A 19,759-nucleotide genomic window follows, 5' to 3' on the forward strand; every position below is an offset into this window, starting at 1 on the left:
AAAACAAAAAACCAAAATCAAACAAAGAAAGAATACTTGTTCTTGCAGAGATCAGTTCCCGGAACCCACTTTGTGACTCACAACCAGTTCCAGAGAGCGTGTGTTAACTCCAGTACCAAAAAAAAAAAAAAGAGAAACCCTGTCTCAAAAAAAAAAAAAAAAAAAAGAAGCACCTCTCCACAGTACAGGGCCACGCTTGGCTCCTGATTTTCTCCCTCACGCAGGAACACCTTTGTCTTTTTCACCTACAGGGGACTTCCTCATAGTTGACCCTATTGAAGAGGGAGAAAAAGTGAAGGCTGAGATTTCTTTTGTGCTCTGCAAGAACCACGTGCGCTCTCTGCAGAAGGAGGGGCACTGGTAGGATAATCTTGGGTTCTGGAGATAGTGACTTCCTTGCTAAGGAATGGGGCAGGGGCGGGGTGAGGTTGTGCCTTCCCAAGAGGGACATTTGGAAACAGATGTTTGTTTTCTGAGAGTCTCTCTTTGTGTTCTGACCTGACTCTTCTCTTCTCACAGGCCTGAAGCGTTCTCTGAGGTAACTGAGAAACAAAGCAATATGAACAGGTGAGGAGCAAGCCCCAGCCCAGGGAAGACAAAAGTACAAGTTCACACCTTGGTGCCTGAAGGAAAAAGATGGTCCTGCTTTTCTCCTGTTGAGAACTTGAGCATACATAGTGGAGTGGGTAGCTGTGAGTGTGGCTTGACAGTCTCATGCTCTACGTTACAGGCTGGCTTACTAGGCAAGTGTCCTCAGGGGCGTTGTTTAATATCTTCAGACAGATTCCTAACTGGGTATGCTAGCACATGCCTGTAATTCTGGCAATTGTAAGGTGGAAGCAGGAGTTTGAACCAGCGTGGTCTACATGTAACAGGTCCAAAAGCCAGCCTGAGCTACATGAAACTTTTTCTAAAAAAAATAAATAAATAAAAGACGAGTTCAACTAAGAGGATTATGTAGAGTAAGGAAGGCAATGCTGAGTGTATCAGTTCGCACCTGGAGGTCTCAGCCCCTTTGAGAGTCACATATCAGATATCCTGCATATAAGACATTTACATTATGATCCATAAAAGGAAAATTAGTTATGAAGTAATTTTGTGATTTGGGTCATCACAGCATGCGAAACTGTGTGAAAGGGTCTGAGCATTAGGAAGTTGTGGACTTCTGGCTTAGCGCCTCAGCTGTTGGAAATGGGGGCTCCCTGCGTCTCTGATGCTAGCAGAGTTAGTTTTTGCTTCCTTACTGAAACCAGTGATGGGGTGGGTAGGAGGTAATCCTTAGTGGGTTTCCCTTTTCCTCTTCTTCCAGAAGCCCCTCCTGTTTCCTTGTTTATTATGTAGCTCTCAAACTCATCGTCCTCAGCTTCCTACATCCCAGGCATGTGCTACCACATCAGCGTTTTGGACTCTTGGATTTTTCGAACTGTACCGGTTCCTGACAGTTTGAAATGCTGGTCCTGATTTTCAGAAACTCTGGGTCATAGGTCTGGTTTTCCCAGATGTTGCTTACTATGTCTTTTGCTCACACAGACAGAGTCAGCCAGAACTCCCCACTGAGCCACAGCTGTCAGGAGAAGAGTCCAGTTCTGAAGATGATTCTGACCTCTTTGTCAACACCAATCACAGACAGTATCATGAGAGTGAGGAGGAGAGTGACGAGGAGGAGGAAGAGGAGGCAGCCTGAGCCTAGGACTTACTTCTCTACTTGCTCAGGGACTACCCCTTGGCTTATCAGGGCTTGGACATTCCCAGGCTGCCCTGCAAGCCTTTTCTTTTGGATGGGGACAGGGCATGGCCCCTTTCTGAACTGACCTAGAAGAATTAAACCCCTGGTGGGTAATGACTTAACACTGGTGTCTGAGTGGCTCTGTGTTAGGGAAGCTCGTGGTGAAGCCCTCTTTCTCGGTGGAGGCCTTGGTCACCTGTGGGTAGAATGGAACTGGAGTTTGGCTGGAATCTGCACCGTGTGACTTGTTCATAGTACCTCTCTGGGCACTGGGTACCTCACCCTGTGCTGTGCCTCCTTAACTAACAGCAGTCATTACCTGCTTACACTCAGTAGTGATCCAGTAGTTAAGGTTGCGGCCTAGGGGCTCTTAAGCACAGTTCAGGACAAATCCCATGGTGCCTTGTGAGCTGCTTCCCTTCCTTCCTAGTTACCCTTACTGTAGCACTACTTACTGTCTGCTGCCCTGTAAATGACAGCTCGTGCACCTCTCTCCCTCAGCCACCTGTCATCTCCAAACGTGTCTGGTCAGGGTATCTCTGTCCTTACCATGTCCTTGATTTTCAGAGTTTTGCTAATCTCCTAAGGCTATTAATTTTCCTATAGTCTTTTCTTGAGATGGTCTCTATAACCCAGGCTTGCTTGGGAATCATTGTGTAGCTTGGGCTCATCCACTCAACGGCTGTCCTGCCTCAATCTCCAAGAGATGGGATTACAGGAATGAGCCACTGTCCCTGGCTGTTGTAGCATCCCCATTCCTTGTACCACAGCATCAAAAGGCCTATTGTGCCTCATTCCTTTGCTCACAGCGGCCTCCCTTCATGTACTCATTTTAGAGTAGATCTCCTGTTACTTTAGCTAGAAGACCCTTCAGTGGTCCAGGCACTCGGCAAACTGCAAGCTGCCTCTTGGGAGGCTTTTGCTTCTGGCTGTGCACTGCTAGCACTAACCCAGCCTGCTGAAGACTGGGCTCACAGCTTAGTCTTCCCTCTGCTGGCCATCTGGCCATTCCACAGTAGAACCCTTCAGCCCTGTTGCCAACTCCTATAGTGTTTGTGTGCTGATTTCTGTTGTAAGCTAATGGGACTTATACTTTGGAGCTTTCCTCTTGTTTTCTGAGGGATTTTTTTTCTGTTGTGGATTGGTAGATGGTTGGTGGGGGTGTGGTCATTATGGGAGGTATACCTCAGGTTTGCTATATAGAACCTCTTGTTTCCCAACAGGAAATCTTATGATCACGTCCTCCCCAACTCTCATCTGTCCGTTCTTTGTGTTTGTTTTTTATTTATTATGTATACAATATTCTGTCTGTGTGTATGCCTGCAGTCCAGAAGAGGGCACCAGACCTCATTACAGATGGTTGTGAGCCACCATGTGGTTGCTGGGAATTGAACTCAGGACCTTTGGAAGAACAGGCAATGTTCTTAACCACTGAACCATCTTTCCAGCCCCTTCATGTTTTTTATGATACTAAGTATCCTTGAGTATACATATGTATAAAATATAAATGTATATATATGGAAAAATAGACCAGGTGGGTTAAAGCTAAAGATAAATTTATCTTCTCTGAACTTGTTTTGTTTTTTCAAGACAGGGTTTCTCTGCAGCTTTGGAGCCTGTCCTGGAACTAGCTCTTGTAGAACTAGCTCTTGTAGACATATATATGTAATTTAAATCTTAAAAACCATAATTCAAGCAACTCTGAGTTGTGTACATTTTGCTGAGTGTCTCTTAACCCTTATGCTTAAGATCTACATTTAAAATATCTTTTAATAAACTCTCTTTGGGGGGAGCTGAGAACTTGCTCAGCAGTTCCAAGCATTATCTACTCTTCCATAGAACCAGGGTTTCCATCCTCAGCAACAGTGTGGCAGCTCACATCTGTAACTCCAGTTCCAGTGGATCAACCCCTCTTCTGGCTTCTGCAGCCACCAGACAAGAAATGTGGTAAACAGACACACACATGTGAGACACCCATCCCCATATAAAACATAATAAAACCCTCAATTCAAAAAAAAAGAAAAACTGTTAACATAAATAGAATAGAAACTTAGTTCGCATAGAAAGTGTTCAAGCAGAAAATATATTCTGTAGGTCACAGAGGCATTTCCGGGGTCAGAGAACTAATCTGTTCCCTTTCAGAGTCCACCCCCAACTATTGTTGTGACTTTTATTTCTCAAGACAGGTTTCTATGTAGCCCTGGCTGTCCTGGTGAACTCACTCTGTAGACCAGGTTGGCCTCGAACCCACGGAGATCCACTTGCCTCTGCCTCAAGTGCTGGGATTAAAGGCTGCACTACTACTACCCAGCCTGTTCTGACTCCTAATAGAAATTAAATTTGCCCATTACATTGTAGATTGGAAGCAGGCACAGTTCCACATCTGGTCACCTTCCATATGCATGAGATGCACACACATCCTTCATCCCGTCACAGAGATAACTATTTACCCATCTGTCAATGCCCGTGGATTATAGCATTGTTAGGTACATCCTTGTGCACTTTCTGTTGCTAAGCCAACATATTTTTAGTTTAAAATGGAAATTTTCAAAATATCCAGAAACAGCAGAAAAACAGCCTCTCACGCTTGCCACTGAGCCCTACACATTGTCAATTCATCAGTCATGCCTCATAACTGCTCCTTCTGGTTTTTATTTATGCTAGGGTAATGTCATTGTCACATCCATCTATTGGTGTATATTACAGTAAATCTCTGTAACAGGTGGGCCAAAGCAGTAGGCAGAGCACCAGGCTGGAAGATGACCTCGGGACCTCAGAAGGATGCAGGCATAGCTTGAAGGGACAAGGGCTCCAGACCAAGGAGCAAAGGTACAACTGGCACTGGACTTCTGGCCTGTGGCCTGGGTACCTGTCACCATACCCTGAGGGCCAAGATGTACCTATGAAGCCTATCTGGATGGGGACACCCCTGCCTTCCCATGACATACCATGTTCAAAGAGGCCTAGAGGTGACATGGCTTCTCAATGAAGCCTGAGCAGGATTCAGAGATCATGCCTTCCCCTTGCAGCTCAGAGCCCGAGACTCAGTAACTTCAGCTAAGTCACACAAGCAGTAAACTGTGAAACTCAGAAGCCAGATCCAGTCCCTTGATGCTAGTGCCCTCCCCCCAGGTGACAGGAGGTGGCATCTCTGCCCTACCAGGAAAGGTAGGTAGTGCTGGGCACCCTAAAAACTATAACCAGGGAAATTACAGGGTAGTGGCTAGTCCAGCCCTAGCAACACCCATGTGACCAAGTTTCTACAAGTAACAACCACTTGGGATGACGAAGCCAACTCAGCCAAGGTGTAACAGGGACCGCACCATTAGGTGGAGGGGCTTCTGTTCCCGCTGAGTCAGCTCCCACAGAGGAATGTCCTTTGAGGGCAGGAGCTGGTTTCCCTTGTCACCTCTGCTACTTACTAGATTTCAAGTCACACAGTAAGGACCTGCCCCATCTTGCTCCTCTATAGTCAGTGAGACTGCACTCACTGCAGGCTCATGTGGGAAGCAGGCATTCCCATTGTTCAAATGTCAGTACTGAGGCTAACGGAGGCTCAGGAACTCGCCAGGTCACAGAACCGACCATGACCTGAGGCACAGCCTGTCTTGCTTCCTAGGTTTGATCTTAGACTGAGCATGACCAGGAAGGAAAAAATAAGGAGGGGACTTTATTTAACATATCTGAGAGGGGAAGGAAGGAAGGTGGCTTCATTTGGTGATGGTGTTCCTGCAGGGGGAAGAGAGCAAAGGGGTGTGAGACTGGAGAGAAGGTAGGCAGTGCCCTGCCCCCCCACCAGGCCCTCTACTCACGCATTCATGCTCTTGCCACTGCCACTGAGCACGATGTATGGTGTCTTCTGGGCCTTCTGCTTCTCCTGGAGCAGTGCCACAGTGCCCAGGGGCGTATCACTGGAGCTCATCTTTTTCAGGAGCTGCAGAGCCAGAGTAAAGTCAGCACAGGGGTGCAGACAGAATATCCTACAGCAGCCAAAATGCAGAGCCCCCCACCTCTAGAGACCCACCGCCTCCTCATCCAGCTTCTTCATCCGCCGCTCAGTCTTCATCTTGCCTGAACCCTTCCCGTGGAAGCGGTGGGACAGTTGCCGGAAGGCCTGGGGATACAAAACACACAGGAACATCAGAAACGCCAGGCCAGGACACCAGAGACACACGCATCCACTTAGGAGCTTTGCAACAGCGACTGGGAGTGCTGATTCCCCCAACCCAGGATTAGGCTCAAGTGTTAGGAAGAGAAGAGATGGGACAAGGACCTAGACCTGGGCATCATACATGGGTTGTGTGCAACCCGGGTGCTAGGAATATAGGGTGAGACCTGCCTCTGGGAGCTGGGGCTGAGCCCAACAAACGTGGAGCTAACATACATGATAGGGATGGGAGTCAGAAGCCTGGATACCGCCCCAAGGATGAACACCCTCAGGCTGGGGGCTTTGGGTACAGCAGGCAGCATGGGTGTCAAATCTTCCCGAGAGCCGTGGAAACAGTTGTGCTGTGCCCACCAAAGATAGCAACAGAAGCAAGGTTCTATCACCTCACAAGGTCCCCAACTGGTAGGCAGTCAGGCCCCCGGAATGTTTTTGCTCTTTCAGTCTTTGGACTTTGGGGGAGCCTACAATTCAGCTCCCAAATAAATCACACCCAGAGGCTTATTCTTTTTGCTGGTCTTGAACTCACAGAGATCCACCTGCCTCTGCTTCCCAAGTGCTGGAATTAAAGGTGTCTGCCACCACCACCAGGCCAGAGGCTTATTCTTAGTTATGAATGCCCAGCCTTAGCTTGGCTTGTTTCTTGCCAGTTTTTCTTAAATTATCCCGTCTACTTTGGCCTTTTATCTTTCTCTATTCCTGTATACCTTTTTTCCCTTCTTACTCTGTACTGGGCTGTGTAGCTAGATGGCTGACCCCTGAAGTCCTCTTCCCCTCATTCCCATATCCCTTTCTCCCAGATTTTACCTTATATTTATCCTGTGTGCCTACCAGCCCTGTCTAGTCCTCTCTCCTGCCTCGCTATGGGCCTCAAGCTCTTTATTAGAGCATTGAGTGTTTTTTAGGCAAAGAACCACAGTTTCACAGAGTTAAACAAATGCAACAGAAACAAGAGTAACACACCTTAAAACAATATTCCCCAACACTGGAGTGTTGCCCTGCCTTGCTGGGGGTGAGGGTGTTTTTGGCTCCATCCTGACCTAGTCACCCTTGACGTGGCCCTGTCTTCACGGCACCCTGCTCACCTCCTTGGGAGTCAGTTTCCTGCCCGTCTCGTCCACATACTCAATCTTAACATCAGGCTTGTAGCCGTCCTTCTCCTTGAAGTCCTGGGTGAAGCCCCTGTACTCCTCCCGCCGGCTGTACTTATCATCGATGGCCCTAGACCCAGGCAGAGGGGTGCAATGTGAGCTGCCAGCTGTCTACTGCATGTTCAGAGCAGCCCAGCTTTGTGTCACAGACATGCTCACATCTGCCCCGCTTCCTGCCCTCACTGCCACACTCACATCTTATCCTCGATGCAGTACACGGCTGAGGGCAGTGACTTATTGGGAGCCTTCACCCGGGCCACCTTTTGCACTGTGGTCTCCAGAAGCCCTGAGGACAGAGAAGTTGTAATACCCAGGAGGCCTACGCCTCAGGCAGACATAGCCAAAACAGCCTGAGTAAAGCAGGCCCCCGGGCCCCAGCTCACATGAGTGCTAACATCTCTCAGAGCCTTGCTCAGCATGTGAACATGTCACATCTGGTTTACAGACCAAGAAAACAGACGTGAGAGACCATCACCTCCCCAAGGAAACTGCAGAGCTAGGGTCTAGACCCTAGGGTATTGTCTAGCCCAGCGCACTTTTTCAAGGATCAGAGCCTTTAAGGCACAGAAGAGGAACAGGTAGTCCTACCCTGGACCACAGGCAAACCGAGGCTCAGGAGCTGGAGAGCTACTCAAAGCACTGAGTCAGAGGAAGAGGTAGCAGTGCAGACCCAAGGACATCATGTTGCAGACATTGGCACCCACCCAGCCCTTCCCTACCATAGCACCCGACTGCCAAGGCTCCTAGCCTGAACCCACACCTTTGTTCTGACACAGGAGCAGGGCAGCAGCCAGCCCTCTGTTCACGATGGGTTCCTCATCCAGGATGGTGGTAGAAGAAGCGGAGAACTAGAGAGAGGAGAAATGTGGGGTGAAGGAACAGCCACCTCCACCAGGCCAGGCTATGACACCAGTTTTAACGGATTCCCCAGCTGGCCCTTGGAGGTTTAGTGCCCTCCCCACGGGGGTGGAAGCTCTGGGACACTGGACAATGAGCCCGGGTTCCCATAGCCACGCCCCATCAGTGCTCACATCCTGTTGTTGCTTCTCCTCGTCGAGGTTGACGGTGCTCCAGCCGATGTTCTCTTCCCCATCTGATTCAGAGCCACCATTGGCCGAGCGCTCTTCATCCCTTTCGAAGTCCTGGGACCAGAAGTTAGGGTCAGGAAGTTAGGGCAGCCCTAGCCCTCTCCTGCGACCTTTGAGCATTGGAACAGAAGCTACCACTTTAAAGACACCAGGCCAGGGGAACAGCGGGACCCACCATGAGTTCCTCCTGCTCTTCCCGGTTGCCAGCCAACCCATAGGTGGGGATCTCCCCTAGCGTGCGGCAGAATTCAGAAGTGGCATTGAACACGATGGCCCCCTTCCGCTCAGGGTCCTCTTCCTCCTCCCAGCCACGCTGGCGAGACTCCAACTTCTTCACAATCTCCACCACCTGGGGGAGGGAGTGGCTGTGGGCAGACCCCAAATTTCTGGGGTGATACCACAGAGACTCAAGAGCCCACAGATCCTCCCTGGTGGCAATAACCCAGCTATTTCCACACACACACAATGGATCTTCTACCAGGGCTCCATGTCCCCTCTGGTTTCTGCAGCCTCACTCTGTGCAAACGCAGCAATGGTTCCCTACTACCTAAGGAATCTACCACACTGGAGTTACCAAATCAAGAAACCTGGTCCTAACCAGATGTTACAAACACAAGAGACTCCTGAGGGAATGTGGGTGGCAGGCTCACATGCTCACAGGGAAAGGCCCCAAACCACACATCAGCTTCCATACTCAGCCTCACCTTCTCGCCGCTGTCTCGAAGCTGCTGTAGTTGCTGCAGTTGCCGCAGACGCCGCCCCTTCTCCAGCTGCTTCTGCAGCTCCAGCTCTGCTTCATCTTCTTCCAGCACCTCTGGGGACCCTGACGGAAGAGCTCCCCCATCCTCTGGTGGAAACATGGAGGACACCTGCTCACAACACCTTGGCCCACAGACCCACCCCACTCCCTGCTAGCCAAACCCGAACCTTCATCACTGATATCCATGTTCTCTACTCTAGTATCATCTGATGGTGGGGGCTGGGCCACAGGGTCCTTCTCATCCTCCAGGGCCTCCTCCTCCACCTCAGGAACCCGACGCCGACCCCGGCCCCGAAGCCTAGGAGAACGGCACAGTTCAGTGAATGGTGTACCCTAGGCTGGCCCAGCCCTCATACCCACCACTGTGCAGAAGCACACCTGGATCCAAAGTCCCCATCCTGAGTCTGGTCCCCGAGAGGCAGTAAGTCATCTGCCCGCATTACAACTTCCTTCTCCTTCTTTCGGATTTTCTTCACCCTCCGCTTGGTCTTTTTGAAGGTCACCTTAAGAGAGGAGCACAGAATAGTGGGATGGAGTCCTGGACACCACTACCTCCATTTTCCTATCACTCCTCACAGCAAGCCTCCAAAGACGGCTGCTGGCATCATCAGTCCACATGGGTGCCCAGGCTGTGAAGTGACTCACGCAAGGAACAAGCTGCTTTGGGGACAGAACTGGAACATAAACACAGGCCCACTGGTTCAGTGGTCCCTATTCATCAACACTAGCACTTCCGTGGGCTGCCATTCACTGCTCACCAGGAACCAAGTGCTATGCCAACACTCAGTTTCCCTCCCAAGCTCACGTTGGCAGTGTGTGACGAGAGGAGGAGAGACTCACCATCTCTTCAGGACTGAGATACTCAGAGGCAAGCCGGGGCCCTACAGAGCTCAGAGACTGAGCCTGCAGCCGTAGCTTAGCCCGGATCTCTTCCAGCTCGCGCTCCCTCAGTCCATCAGCCATGCCACCCTGCTCCAAACGGAAGGAATGTGGCCTCTCGCCCTCCAGCTCCTCATCGTATTTGGCCAGGATAGAGCGGGGCTTTTGCTGCAAGACAAGAGGGTGGCTGGGACCTAGGGCAACTCTTGGGAAGTCATGGAATTGTGGCTTTCTTAGCACCACACACTATCCGCCCCAGCTTCTGCCCCACAGGCAAACCTGTGCCAAATCATCCACACTCTCATCTTCTGCATAGGGCAGGTAGTCGGGCTTCTTCTTCCGCAGCTCCACATTCTTGTCTGCCCGCTCCTTGTCCACCATGTTCACGTTCACCAGCACGTCCTCTCCCTCCTGCAGGACTCCTGAAACAGCAGATGGCACAGTTCCCACCCTCCCTCCTGCAGGACTCCTGAAACACCACAGACGGCACAGTTCCCACCACCCCAGCTTAATAGTGCCCACACCCCACATGGAGTAACCAGCTCAGCTCACCTTTGTCCTTTAAGGTGAGGACCACAGTCTCCCCTTCTCGAAAGGAATCGATAGCATGTTCCACAGTGAGGCCCTGCAAATCCCGGGCACTATACAAGTCCTACAGGCAAAGAACCAACCAAGTCAAAAGCCATAAGCCACCCAACCCTGGGATGCCCACATCAAGGCCAGCGTCCACCAGAAAGTCTCTGGATGCTGCAGCTTCACCTGTCGCCTCTGCTCAAACTCCTCCTCCACTAGAGTGCTCACACCAAACTCTTGGTCCATCTCCTCCAGTAGCTTGGCCTGTGGGGAAAGGAAGGATAACCAGTAACCTCAACTCAGTGACCAAAAGGCACCCAGGACCCTAGCAAGCTGCTGCACAGAAGGACAGGCTTTGCAGTGAAACTGGAGAACCCAAGTCCCTGAGCACAGCCCACCCCTGGCCACTCCCCCACACCGCCAGGGGTTCTCACCCGCTTCTCCGCCAGGTCCTTCTCCTTCTGCAGCTGCCGGCTCCTCTCGATCCAGGCTGCAGTGTCATCCAGCCAGGGGTCATCCTCCCCGAGAGTCTTTATTTTCCTGAGGAGGGAGGACACTTAGGATGGAACCCAAACGTGTTCTCCCAGTCTGACCCAGGGGCAAGGAAGCAAAGAGAGTCTTCCTGCTTGGCCAGAAAACCCTCACCCCAATTTTTGGTTCAGCAACCGCTTTTCCTTGGCAGCTGCCAGCTTCTCTCGTAGCTCTTCACGCTGTCGCAAGGCCATGGGGTTGATGACATCAGCTGCCACGGGCTCCTCCTTGGTGCCCGCCTCTGGAAGGGGGGCCCAGACGTGAGGCTATGCTTGCCCATGGCTGGTGGGGAGAGGAGGGAGCCACTCACCCTGCCCCTTCCAGCCCAGGGGCCAGAAGGGGCCAAGAGAGGGGAAGAACTTTCACCTCCCTATTCCTATCTCACCCCTTGTTCCCCTCTGTCACTCCACATAGTGTGACAGGAACCTCCCCTCTATGCCTTCCAAAGCTGCTCAGATCACATGGGCTTTTCCTGTCAGTTAGGTTTTTGGTGAGCATGCTTATTTTTATAAAAGCAAACCAATACCACTTAGACAGCCTACAGCAACTGTGCATGTCCCTTAGCCTGCCTAAAGCCAGGGTGAAGGTACCAAGACCACACAAGAAAAACATATCTCAGATTCCTCACTAAGACACAAAGGACAAGTCTTGGCCCTCTGACAAAACATACGGAAGGCTACTAAATGGAGCTGCCTCTGCATGCTAAGCCCCATTTCCTTCCCACTTAGATGCCCCAGTTCAGCCTGACACTCACCTTTCTTGACAGCATTGACCTCCAAGGGTTTCAGCCCCAACTTTGCACGGAGTTTACTGAAGACAAGAGATAGAAGTATTAGGGTCTACCTGAGAAATGGGTAGCAAGTGCATTTATGGATAGGCAGGAGGTGAAAACAAGGCGAGAATGAGTGTCCCTAGGAAGACAAGCAGAGGCCCTAATCCCAGCAGCCTAAGGCGTGAAGACACAGGCTTCCAGATTAGGGAACGCCTAATTGGGGAAGGCCCTCCTTCCTCTTGGGTCTCAGTTTCCTCCACCGTAGCTCCCACGCTGACTAACTGACTCATGTGGCTACCCCAACTCTAACTGGCTCCATTTGCAGTGCAAGGGTTTCTGTAGGTGACAGTGCCGGGTGTACCCGCTCTCAGAGGAAAACCAGACAGCACACGGGCTACTTACTTGGTCTCCTCGATGCTAAGTGATGAGGCATCTCCAGAGCTAGTTTTGGAGCTGGCAGCTAGAACAATAAGGAGGATGGCTTAAGGGACCCATGAACATGGGACCAAGAAGCAACACTGTGGGCTCCAGCTGCAAGGTCGAAGACAAGGGCCCTTCACCAGCACCTGGGTAGATGACACCAGAAAACAGCAGCCTTCTTTCCCCAGATCCCCAGCAGCTGCTACCCTGTCTAGCAACACTGCCTCTTCCCTTTCTTTCTGACCCAAGTGGTTCAACCCTCTGCATCCTTCACTGCCCTTCCAAACCTCTGTACTCTACCTTCGGCCTCCACTGTCCCCTCTGCTCTTGTTCTCAGGAAATTCTATCAAAAGATCAAGCATCAGCTCCATGAAGCCGTGTTCAATTACTGACAGAATGAGAACTCCACCTTGAACTGCACAGCTCTCTCTGCTCACAGCAGCGTATGCAGTCAAGGAATACTGACTAGGGTGCCTTCCAGGTCAGATGTTGCAGACACAGGTAAATAAGCCCTCTGGACTTGCTCTACCACCCCACCAACAGGAGGGAACTTCAACAAACATCACACAGAGGAAGATGCCACCAGGACATCCAAGTCCCCTACCCCTCACTTCTTGCAGCCCATCTCCTGTTTTTTAAACCTAACAGGGCCTTCCTCCTCCACCTAGGCTCCGGATCCCATATTCTATATGGACTCGGGAAGTCCCAAATCTCCCTTTTTCCAATTAGATTATTTTCAAAAAGTTTCAATTTGGGGCTGGAGAGATGGCTCAGTGGATAACAGTACTTAAGGTTCTTACAGAGAAACCAGGTCTAGTTCCCAGAATCTATATGGCAGTTCACAACCTAACTCAGTTCAGGGGACCTAATGCCCTCTTGTGACCTCCATAAGCACCAAGTATGCACGAGGTACAGATCCACACATGATGATTTAAAAGATTTTTGTTTAATGCCCTGTGGTGTGTGGCGCTGTTAATCACTCAATCTTTTCAGCAATTATCTCTTTGCACAGGTCCTACGACCCAGCTTAGTTTTCCTCCCATTTGGCTAATCTTTATTTTTTAAGTATGATCCTTTCCCCACAACTGAGCTACTGGTATTTATCAAGTCCTATTTCTGACCCTAGTTCCCCCTCCACACATTCGAGGGCACTTCTTTGCTTTCCTGAATACACTCTGGTCCAAATTCATTCTATCCCGCTTCAACTGCAGGTTTTCCCATGCGCACCAACCACAAAGCTCTCCGAAACTGTGCCGTTACCCCTTGCTTCAAATCCGCTAACCTTCTAAATGCAATTTCAACAGACGACCACACACAATTCAGCAGGCCGATGAGGTCAAAACTCAAGGGGACATTCCCTAATCCTCATCCCTCCCATCCTCGGTCCAGGCACTAAATTTAGTTCATTCCATGTCCTAAACATCTATATCAATCTGTCCACTCCTCTCCATCCCGCAGCATGGAGAAACATGCATACTCACTATAATCCTCACCTGGCTGGGCTGACCTCCCTCATCTCGGTCTCTACTATTTCTGACAAGCTTTCAGTTCAGTGATCCTCTTAATCATACAAAGTAAATCAACTCACTTCCCTACTCAAACCCTCGGCTCCCTGCCATCTTCACAAAGCGCAAAATTCTCAACAGTGTTTACAGCATAGGGTCCTTGGTGTTCAGACCCAGGCGTATCTTACTGCTTCACGACGCTACCACGAGCCCAACACATTTGCCCACGGTCAGGTTTCCCTTGCCGCTTGTGCATGCTCGTATCTCATGCACCCAACCAACACAGAAGACACAAATCTTCACGAAGTTTAACATGGGGAGTCAGTCTTTAATCCCCAACAACCAGAGGGAGTCTTTAGCACGAAAGGCAGAAGGCCCTCGGGGTCACCCTGCACCCTCCGTCCCGCACACCCCAAGACCCTGCCCCGCCCCCGCCCCGCCCTCACCGGCCTCGTAGCCGTCATCGCGTTTCTCCCGCTTCACGCGCCGCTCCGAGGGCTCCGCTTGACTTCGTTCGCGACCGTGGGCGCCGCCGCGGGCCTCGGCTTCGGCCCCGCGCCTCCCGCTCCCGCGCTCGCCCCCACGCTCGCGGCTCCGCTTCCGTCGTTCGCCGCCGCTGCTGCCGCCACCGCTGCTCCGGTGCTTGTGCTTCTTATGCTCTCGATGCCGCGGCGGCTGCTCGGTGGCGCTCCCGGTACCGGCCGCCGCCGTCGTGCCGGCAGCCTCCTTCTCTCCGCGGTGCTTCTTTGACGACCCCATGATTAGCGCGTCGGTCTGGAGCCGGGCCGCCACCCGAGCCCAGGTGACGCAAAATGGGAATACTTCCGGGTCGCGCGGCTGCCGCCGACCTGTTGCCGGAAACTAAGAGCGGCTGCTTCCGGGGCCCGCCTGGGAACCTCCTAAGACGGCGCGTTCCCGGCTGCCAGGTATTGGTCTCTGCGCATGTGCTCTTGCCGAGGCTCCGGAACCGCTTCCTCTCTGTCGTGCTACCCCCGTGTTGCTCTGTACCTCTAAGTCTCCGTGGGCGGCCCCTCTCCAGGATTGTCCTTCTAGTAGGCTCCGGGGCCGAGGTTGCATCCGGTGCTGGAAGATACCTCATGTTATCTTCATAAAGAAACCAGCTCCGAAGGCCCAGCCTTGCAACCCCAATAAACTAGTATTGCCAGCGAGCACTGCTGTCGTCCTCCGTTCCCTGGATTGCTGGTGGATTGGGCCTTTTTAACCTGCTCTCTGCTAAGGAACGCTCTATGAATTTGTACCTGTGAACCCCACGAAACTGAGTGGGGTTTTTTGTTGTTGTTTTGTTTTTAGTTTTTATTTTTCGTTTTTAAAGATTTATTATGCACACCGTGTTCTGTCTGCATGTTTACCCGTAGGCCAGAAGAGGGCACCAGATCTCATTATAGATGGTTGTGAGCAGCCTTCTCCTGGGCCCATTTTTCTTTCTAAGATAGGGTCTGTATAGCTCTGATTGGCCTGGTGGCTGGTCTCAAACCCACCACAGTCCCTGTTTCAGCTTCCCTTGTGCTGAGAGTCGCTGGGATTTCAGGCGTGCACGCCCACACCGAGCTCGAGTGCAAATTTGGCACATCATATTTTTTCTAGGATTACAAGCGCAAGCCACCATGTCTTGCTTTCCCGCCTTTTCTCTCTTCCTGGGCTTTTTGTTTGGTTTGGTTGCTTTGTTTTGGTCTTGAGGAGGACTTTAAAGTTCAGGGCTCACACACCCCTTCTGATAGTAGTTGCTCCTCTGGGGGCTTCCTGTATCGCACGCCTCGGCATGTTTTGGTATGGTCTGTGTGCCCCTTTAAAGAGCTCTGTTCCTAGCCGGGCAGTGGTGGTGCACACCTTTAATCCCAGCACTCCAGAGACAGAGGCAGGCAGATCTCTGTGAGTTCAAGGCCAACCTGGTCTACAAGAGCTAGTTCCAGGAGAGGCTCCTCGAAAAACAAAGACATAAATAAGCAAGCAAGCTTCACTCCAAGACTATCTCAAAGAACAAAAAGATATCAATAAATAAAGCTCCAAGACCTGGCGTCCTCAGAGGCAGGGTCCTGTTCACTAGGATTTCTAGTCTCCAGGTATATGTGTGTTGGAGAAATCATGGGAAAGTCTCACTGATGCCTTTCCAGGTGTCCCACTGCTCAGTAGCAAAGACACAGCATGTGTTTGCTGAGGAACGGGGTGCAGCCAGGGTTCCCAACGGATGTGGGAAATAGCTAAGACGAGGCCACCCACTTGCCACTACCTCTCCCCCAACGCATAGCCAACTTTCCTCAGAAATCTCACACCATACTTGCCATAAAGCATTTAATTTTTATCGCAGGGACTGTGTTCTGGGTCCAGGGTCGGGGAGGGAAGCCTTCCAGGTGGGCTGCTGTTGGGTTCTATCTTTGGGGGTCTCTGAGAAGAGGACTCCATTTCTACTCCAAATGACCGGTGGCTCCTTAAAGACACAGATGGAGGTCAATGGGCTCCACAGCGCCCTACCCCATGCTCAGTGCAGTCTTTCCATGCGTCCAAATCTAACTCCTCTGCTTGGTGGCTGTGCGTCTCTGGGAAGTGACATCCCTCCTGCAGTCACGGGGTTGTTTTGGACTGTTTTGTGTTTTACCATAAACTGAGTCTTATAATCCCTGCTCTATACCATATTATTTATTCTAAGGTGTCAGGGGCGGTATCGGGTGACAGTATGGCACCAGCTGCTTGGCGTCTTCTTGCTCAGGGTTGCAGACTAGCTTTAAGACTCATTTGTTCCTGTGTCCTGAGTAAGGCCCTACTCTGGTCTCATTGGGAGGTGGGAACAATAACCTCGGCCCCCCTTCCGGGTGACATGGAGAACACTGGGAGGACCAGCGGCTGGTGTGGCTGCCTTGTCCCGCCTCACCTGTGTTTCCGAGAGAGGCCCTGCACGTTGCCTGCCTCTGCCAGCAGCTGTTCCTCGTCTACTCCCAATGCTGACAGCACCTGGGAGAATCGCCGATTCACTGTGAGTCTGGCGTTGGTCTGACAAGAGAAAAGAAAGGTTCCTCTTCTTCACCAAGGCTGCTGGGGCCACTGCGGGGCTCTGATCATTAAGAAGGGGGTCCCAAGCCTTCTGGGGGAACCCTCAGGGCCCCACTCCAGTTTTGTTTCATTGCAAGGCAGCTCCTTTCAGGGAGCGAGGGAGGGGGCCGTCTGCCTCCACAGGTGTTAGCCCTCACCTGCATGGCCTGCTGGAACAGGAAGGGCCGGGCCTGCACCCTGTGCTGGATGCCCTGCAGCTCTGCCTGGTACTCAGCAAAACGCTGTCGCTCCTTGCGCCTGTAAGAAAGGTGGGCCTCTGGGTAGCTGCCCATGGACACACCCCAGGCCAGCAGCTGCTGGTTCTCACTGGAGCTTAGTAACATAATGGTTCCTCCTGACGCTCACAAAACTATTCCATTCCCATCCTGGCCCTGTATTTCGTAGGTGGGATTATTAGGGTGGGACTTATTTGCCCCATTTTACTGATGGCTCAGGAAGGTCACATGAACTTGTCCAAGATTGTAGGATTGAGCACCTGTCCCAAGTTTAGGTTGTGCATCTGGGGCTTGCCCTACCTTCTGGCCACCCCCAAGGAGGGAACCAGTTCTGGCTTCTGAGCTCTTTCTTGCACAGCCTCCCCCAACCCCTTTTCTCCTCCTCTTGCAGGTCAGGAAATGATGAAGAGTATTGTGCACAAAGGGGCATCTCCCAGAGCTGTTGTCTAACATTTGGGAAGCCGAGCAGTAGAACTGCCTGAACTCAGAGCTAATCTGGGCTACAGAGTAAGCTCCAGGCCAGTCTGGATTGCAGAGTGCGATTCTATCAAAAACAAAAAAGATCTGGGCTGCATGAGAGAAAAACTTACTGTTTACAAAAATCAGCCTGAGAATGTTAAGATGGTGCAGCAGGTCATTGTGCTCGCCACACTTAGGGCTGGCAGCTTTTGTTCAAGCTCCAGAACCCAGAGTTGTCCTCTAACTGCCATGTCTGTGCTTTGACAAGAGCTCCTTTTCCTTCCGCGTGACCCACAACCCCGTAATTCCAGCATTCATCAGGCAGAAGTGTTGGGATAATCTTTTATGAACACTGTGTGAAAATGTGTCTGTGCCTAAGGCACCTTCTGATTGGTTTAATGAAGAGCGGAGTGTCCAGTAGTTAGGCAGGAGAGGGTAGGCGGGACTTCTAGGCAGAGATAGGAACTCTGGGACAGAATCTGAGGTGGGAGAGTCACTAGTCAGATGCAGAGGAAGTTGGACATACAGTACTGAGGAGAGGGAACGAGCCACCTGGCAGGATGTAGATGAATACAAATGAGTTAATTTAAGTTCTAGGAACTAGTTGGGAACAAGCTTAAGCTAAGGCCAAGCTTTCATAATTAGTAAGAAGTCTCTTGTCTTCAGGAGCTGGTGGTTCAAAGAAAGACCTGCTACACAGGAGTAGGAAGATATGAAATTCTGTCTGCTACATAGTTCTAGACCAACCTGGGCTAGCTGAGACTACAAGTCTGCTCCTCCAGCCCAGTGTTAACACTGCCTCTGACCTCACTCCTCAGAGGACTAGATATCTGTCAGTTAGTGCACATAGGACATGCCCTGCATGGAGTGGCAGAATCCACAGATGGGATGAGAGGGATAAGCAGATAAGGCCTGAAACTCGTGCTAGGCTCTCAGGTATGTACATCAGACATAGCAGGGAAGGTCCTCCCGTGCTAGGCCAGAGAAGGAAGCTTCCTCACTGGAGGACGACAAAACAAAACAATATCTGCTAGGAAAACCATGCCAGGACCACAAGCTACGACTAAGAAGAGCCTTCACCAATAAGAAGAGACTTTGAGAGGTTACAAGTGTGGAGGCATTAGGATTCTGCCTTTTGCTTGATGTCCTGTGTGCTGTTGTTCTTGTATAGTTTGGGGTTTTGTTTTTTGAGACAGGGCCTCACTATGTAAACCAGGCTAACCTGGAACTCATTCCCAAGAGCTGGGACAAAAGGCATGTGCCACTGTGGCGGCCATCTTCCTTTTTTAGATAGGGTCTCTTACGACGCTGGAGCTCACCACCTAGGCTAGACTGGGGGCAGTCAGCAAGCCTCCGTGCCAAGCACTGGGGCTGTAGGGCCACACAGCTGCACCTGGGTTCACTTTGTTATTTTTTAATTAAAAAAAAAAAAAAACATGAGTGCTAAGGATTCAGCCAGGCCTCGTGCAGTAAGCACCTTGCTGGCTAAGCCATCCCCCAGGCTTCTACTCATTCAGGTTCTAGAGACTGGATTGCGCTTTGTAGTCTAGACTAACCTGAAGCACAATCCTCCTGTCTCAGCCTCCCAAATGCTAGAATTACAGGCATATACCAACATGCCAAGCTTGTTTTTCTTTGAGACAATCTGGCTATATTGCCCAGGCTGGACTCAAATTCCAGGCCGCAAGCTATCCTGCTTCATCCTTCTAAGTAGCAGGGTGAATCGTGTACGTCATTATGCCCAACTTCTTGCTGGGTATCTACTGTCATTTCCGTCAGAAAGGAAGTACATGTCTTGAAGTCCACACCAAAGAAGAGAGGGAGAAAAAGGACAGAGAGAGAGAGAGAGAGAGAGAACGCTGGTGCCAGTAGGTACCACCGCTGGGAAGCAACGAGTCTTGGCTGTAAAGCTGAACCTCCTCACGGGGAAAAGCGTTCTTTTGTGGCACTTGTCCCAGCCAGGCTGGAGGACTAGCAGGGAAGGTCTGTGCCTTCACCCTGAAGGGAGGAAGAAGGGTCTAGCACTCCTCTCGTGCACCTGTTGGCTGGAGAGCAGACCTTATTCTTACTGCTTACTCAAGAATAGATGCTAGCAAGGCATGGTGGCACAAGTGCCTGTCATCTCAGCTCCTGGGAGACGGAGGCAGGCATATTGCCACAAATCTGAGAGCAGCCTGAACTACTGAATGAGACCTATCTCAAAAGAAAAATGGGGGGAGGGTGCAAGACGGCCTGAGGGCCTGAGTTCAGTCTCCAGGACTCGCATGGTGAAAGGAGAGAACCTGGCTCCTGCAGGATGTCCTCTGACATGCTTTTTAAAAAAAAGTTGCTGGGCCGGGCAGTGGTGGCACACACCTTTAACCCCAGCACTCGGGAGGCAGAGGCAGGCGGATCTCTGTGAGTTCAAGACCAGCCTTGTCTACAAGAGCTAGTTCCAGGACAGGCTCCA

General features: G+C 51.2%; 3 protein-coding genes across 4 annotated transcripts in view; 1 reads left to right on the plus strand and 2 right to left on the minus strand.

Moving 5' to 3' along the window:
• The window catches only part of Eif1ad (eukaryotic translation initiation factor 1A domain containing), a 3,520-nt gene extending 1,679 nt beyond the window's left edge, over window positions 1-1,841 (plus strand). For both annotated transcript variants that reach the window (XM_005351723.3, XM_013347955.2), the window contains exons 4-6: window positions 252-360; window positions 520-567; window positions 1,531-1,841. In XM_005351723.3, the coding sequence (XP_005351780.1) occupies window positions 252-360; window positions 520-567; window positions 1,531-1,684 (311 nt within the window). In that variant the 3' untranslated portion in view covers window positions 1,685-1,841. The remainder of the gene's footprint in view (window positions 1-251; window positions 361-519; window positions 568-1,530) is intronic.
• A 3,535-nt stretch (window positions 1,842-5,376) lies between these two features.
• Window positions 5,377-14,377, minus strand: Sart1 (spliceosome associated factor 1, recruiter of U4/U6.U5 tri-snRNP). The gene is made up of 20 exons (XM_005351724.3): window positions 14,017-14,377; window positions 12,048-12,105; window positions 11,628-11,683; window positions 10,988-11,114; window positions 10,777-10,882; window positions 10,529-10,606; window positions 10,322-10,421; window positions 10,049-10,191; window positions 9,731-9,937; window positions 9,269-9,393; window positions 9,058-9,188; window positions 8,835-8,977; window positions 8,306-8,479; window positions 8,074-8,184; window positions 7,803-7,890; window positions 7,238-7,328; window positions 6,977-7,112; window positions 5,751-5,840; window positions 5,539-5,660; window positions 5,377-5,455 (listed from the first exon to the last, which is right to left on the minus strand). The coding sequence occupies exons 1-20, from the start codon at window positions 14,327-14,329 to the stop codon at window positions 5,437-5,439; spliced, it is 2,418 nt and encodes an 805-aa protein (XP_005351781.1). The 5' UTR covers window positions 14,330-14,377; the 3' UTR covers window positions 5,377-5,436.
• Window positions 14,378-15,880: 1,503 nt separating this feature from the next.
• The window catches only part of Tsga10ip (testis specific 10 interacting protein), a 16,952-nt gene continuing 13,073 nt past the window's right edge, over window positions 15,881-19,759 (minus strand). The window contains exons 5-7 of the mRNA XM_005351979.1: window positions 16,774-16,873; window positions 16,458-16,576; window positions 15,881-16,016 (exon numbers count right to left, since the gene is read on the minus strand). Coding sequence (XP_005352036.1) covers window positions 15,881-16,016; window positions 16,458-16,576; window positions 16,774-16,873 — 355 coding nt within the window. The remainder of the gene's footprint in view (window positions 16,017-16,457; window positions 16,577-16,773; window positions 16,874-19,759) is intronic.

This window comes from Microtus ochrogaster, chromosome 8 (genome assembly GCF_000317375.1).
Source record: "Microtus ochrogaster isolate Prairie Vole_2 chromosome 8, MicOch1.0, whole genome shotgun sequence".
Taxonomy (NCBI): Eukaryota; Metazoa; Chordata; class Mammalia; order Rodentia; family Cricetidae; genus Microtus; species Microtus ochrogaster.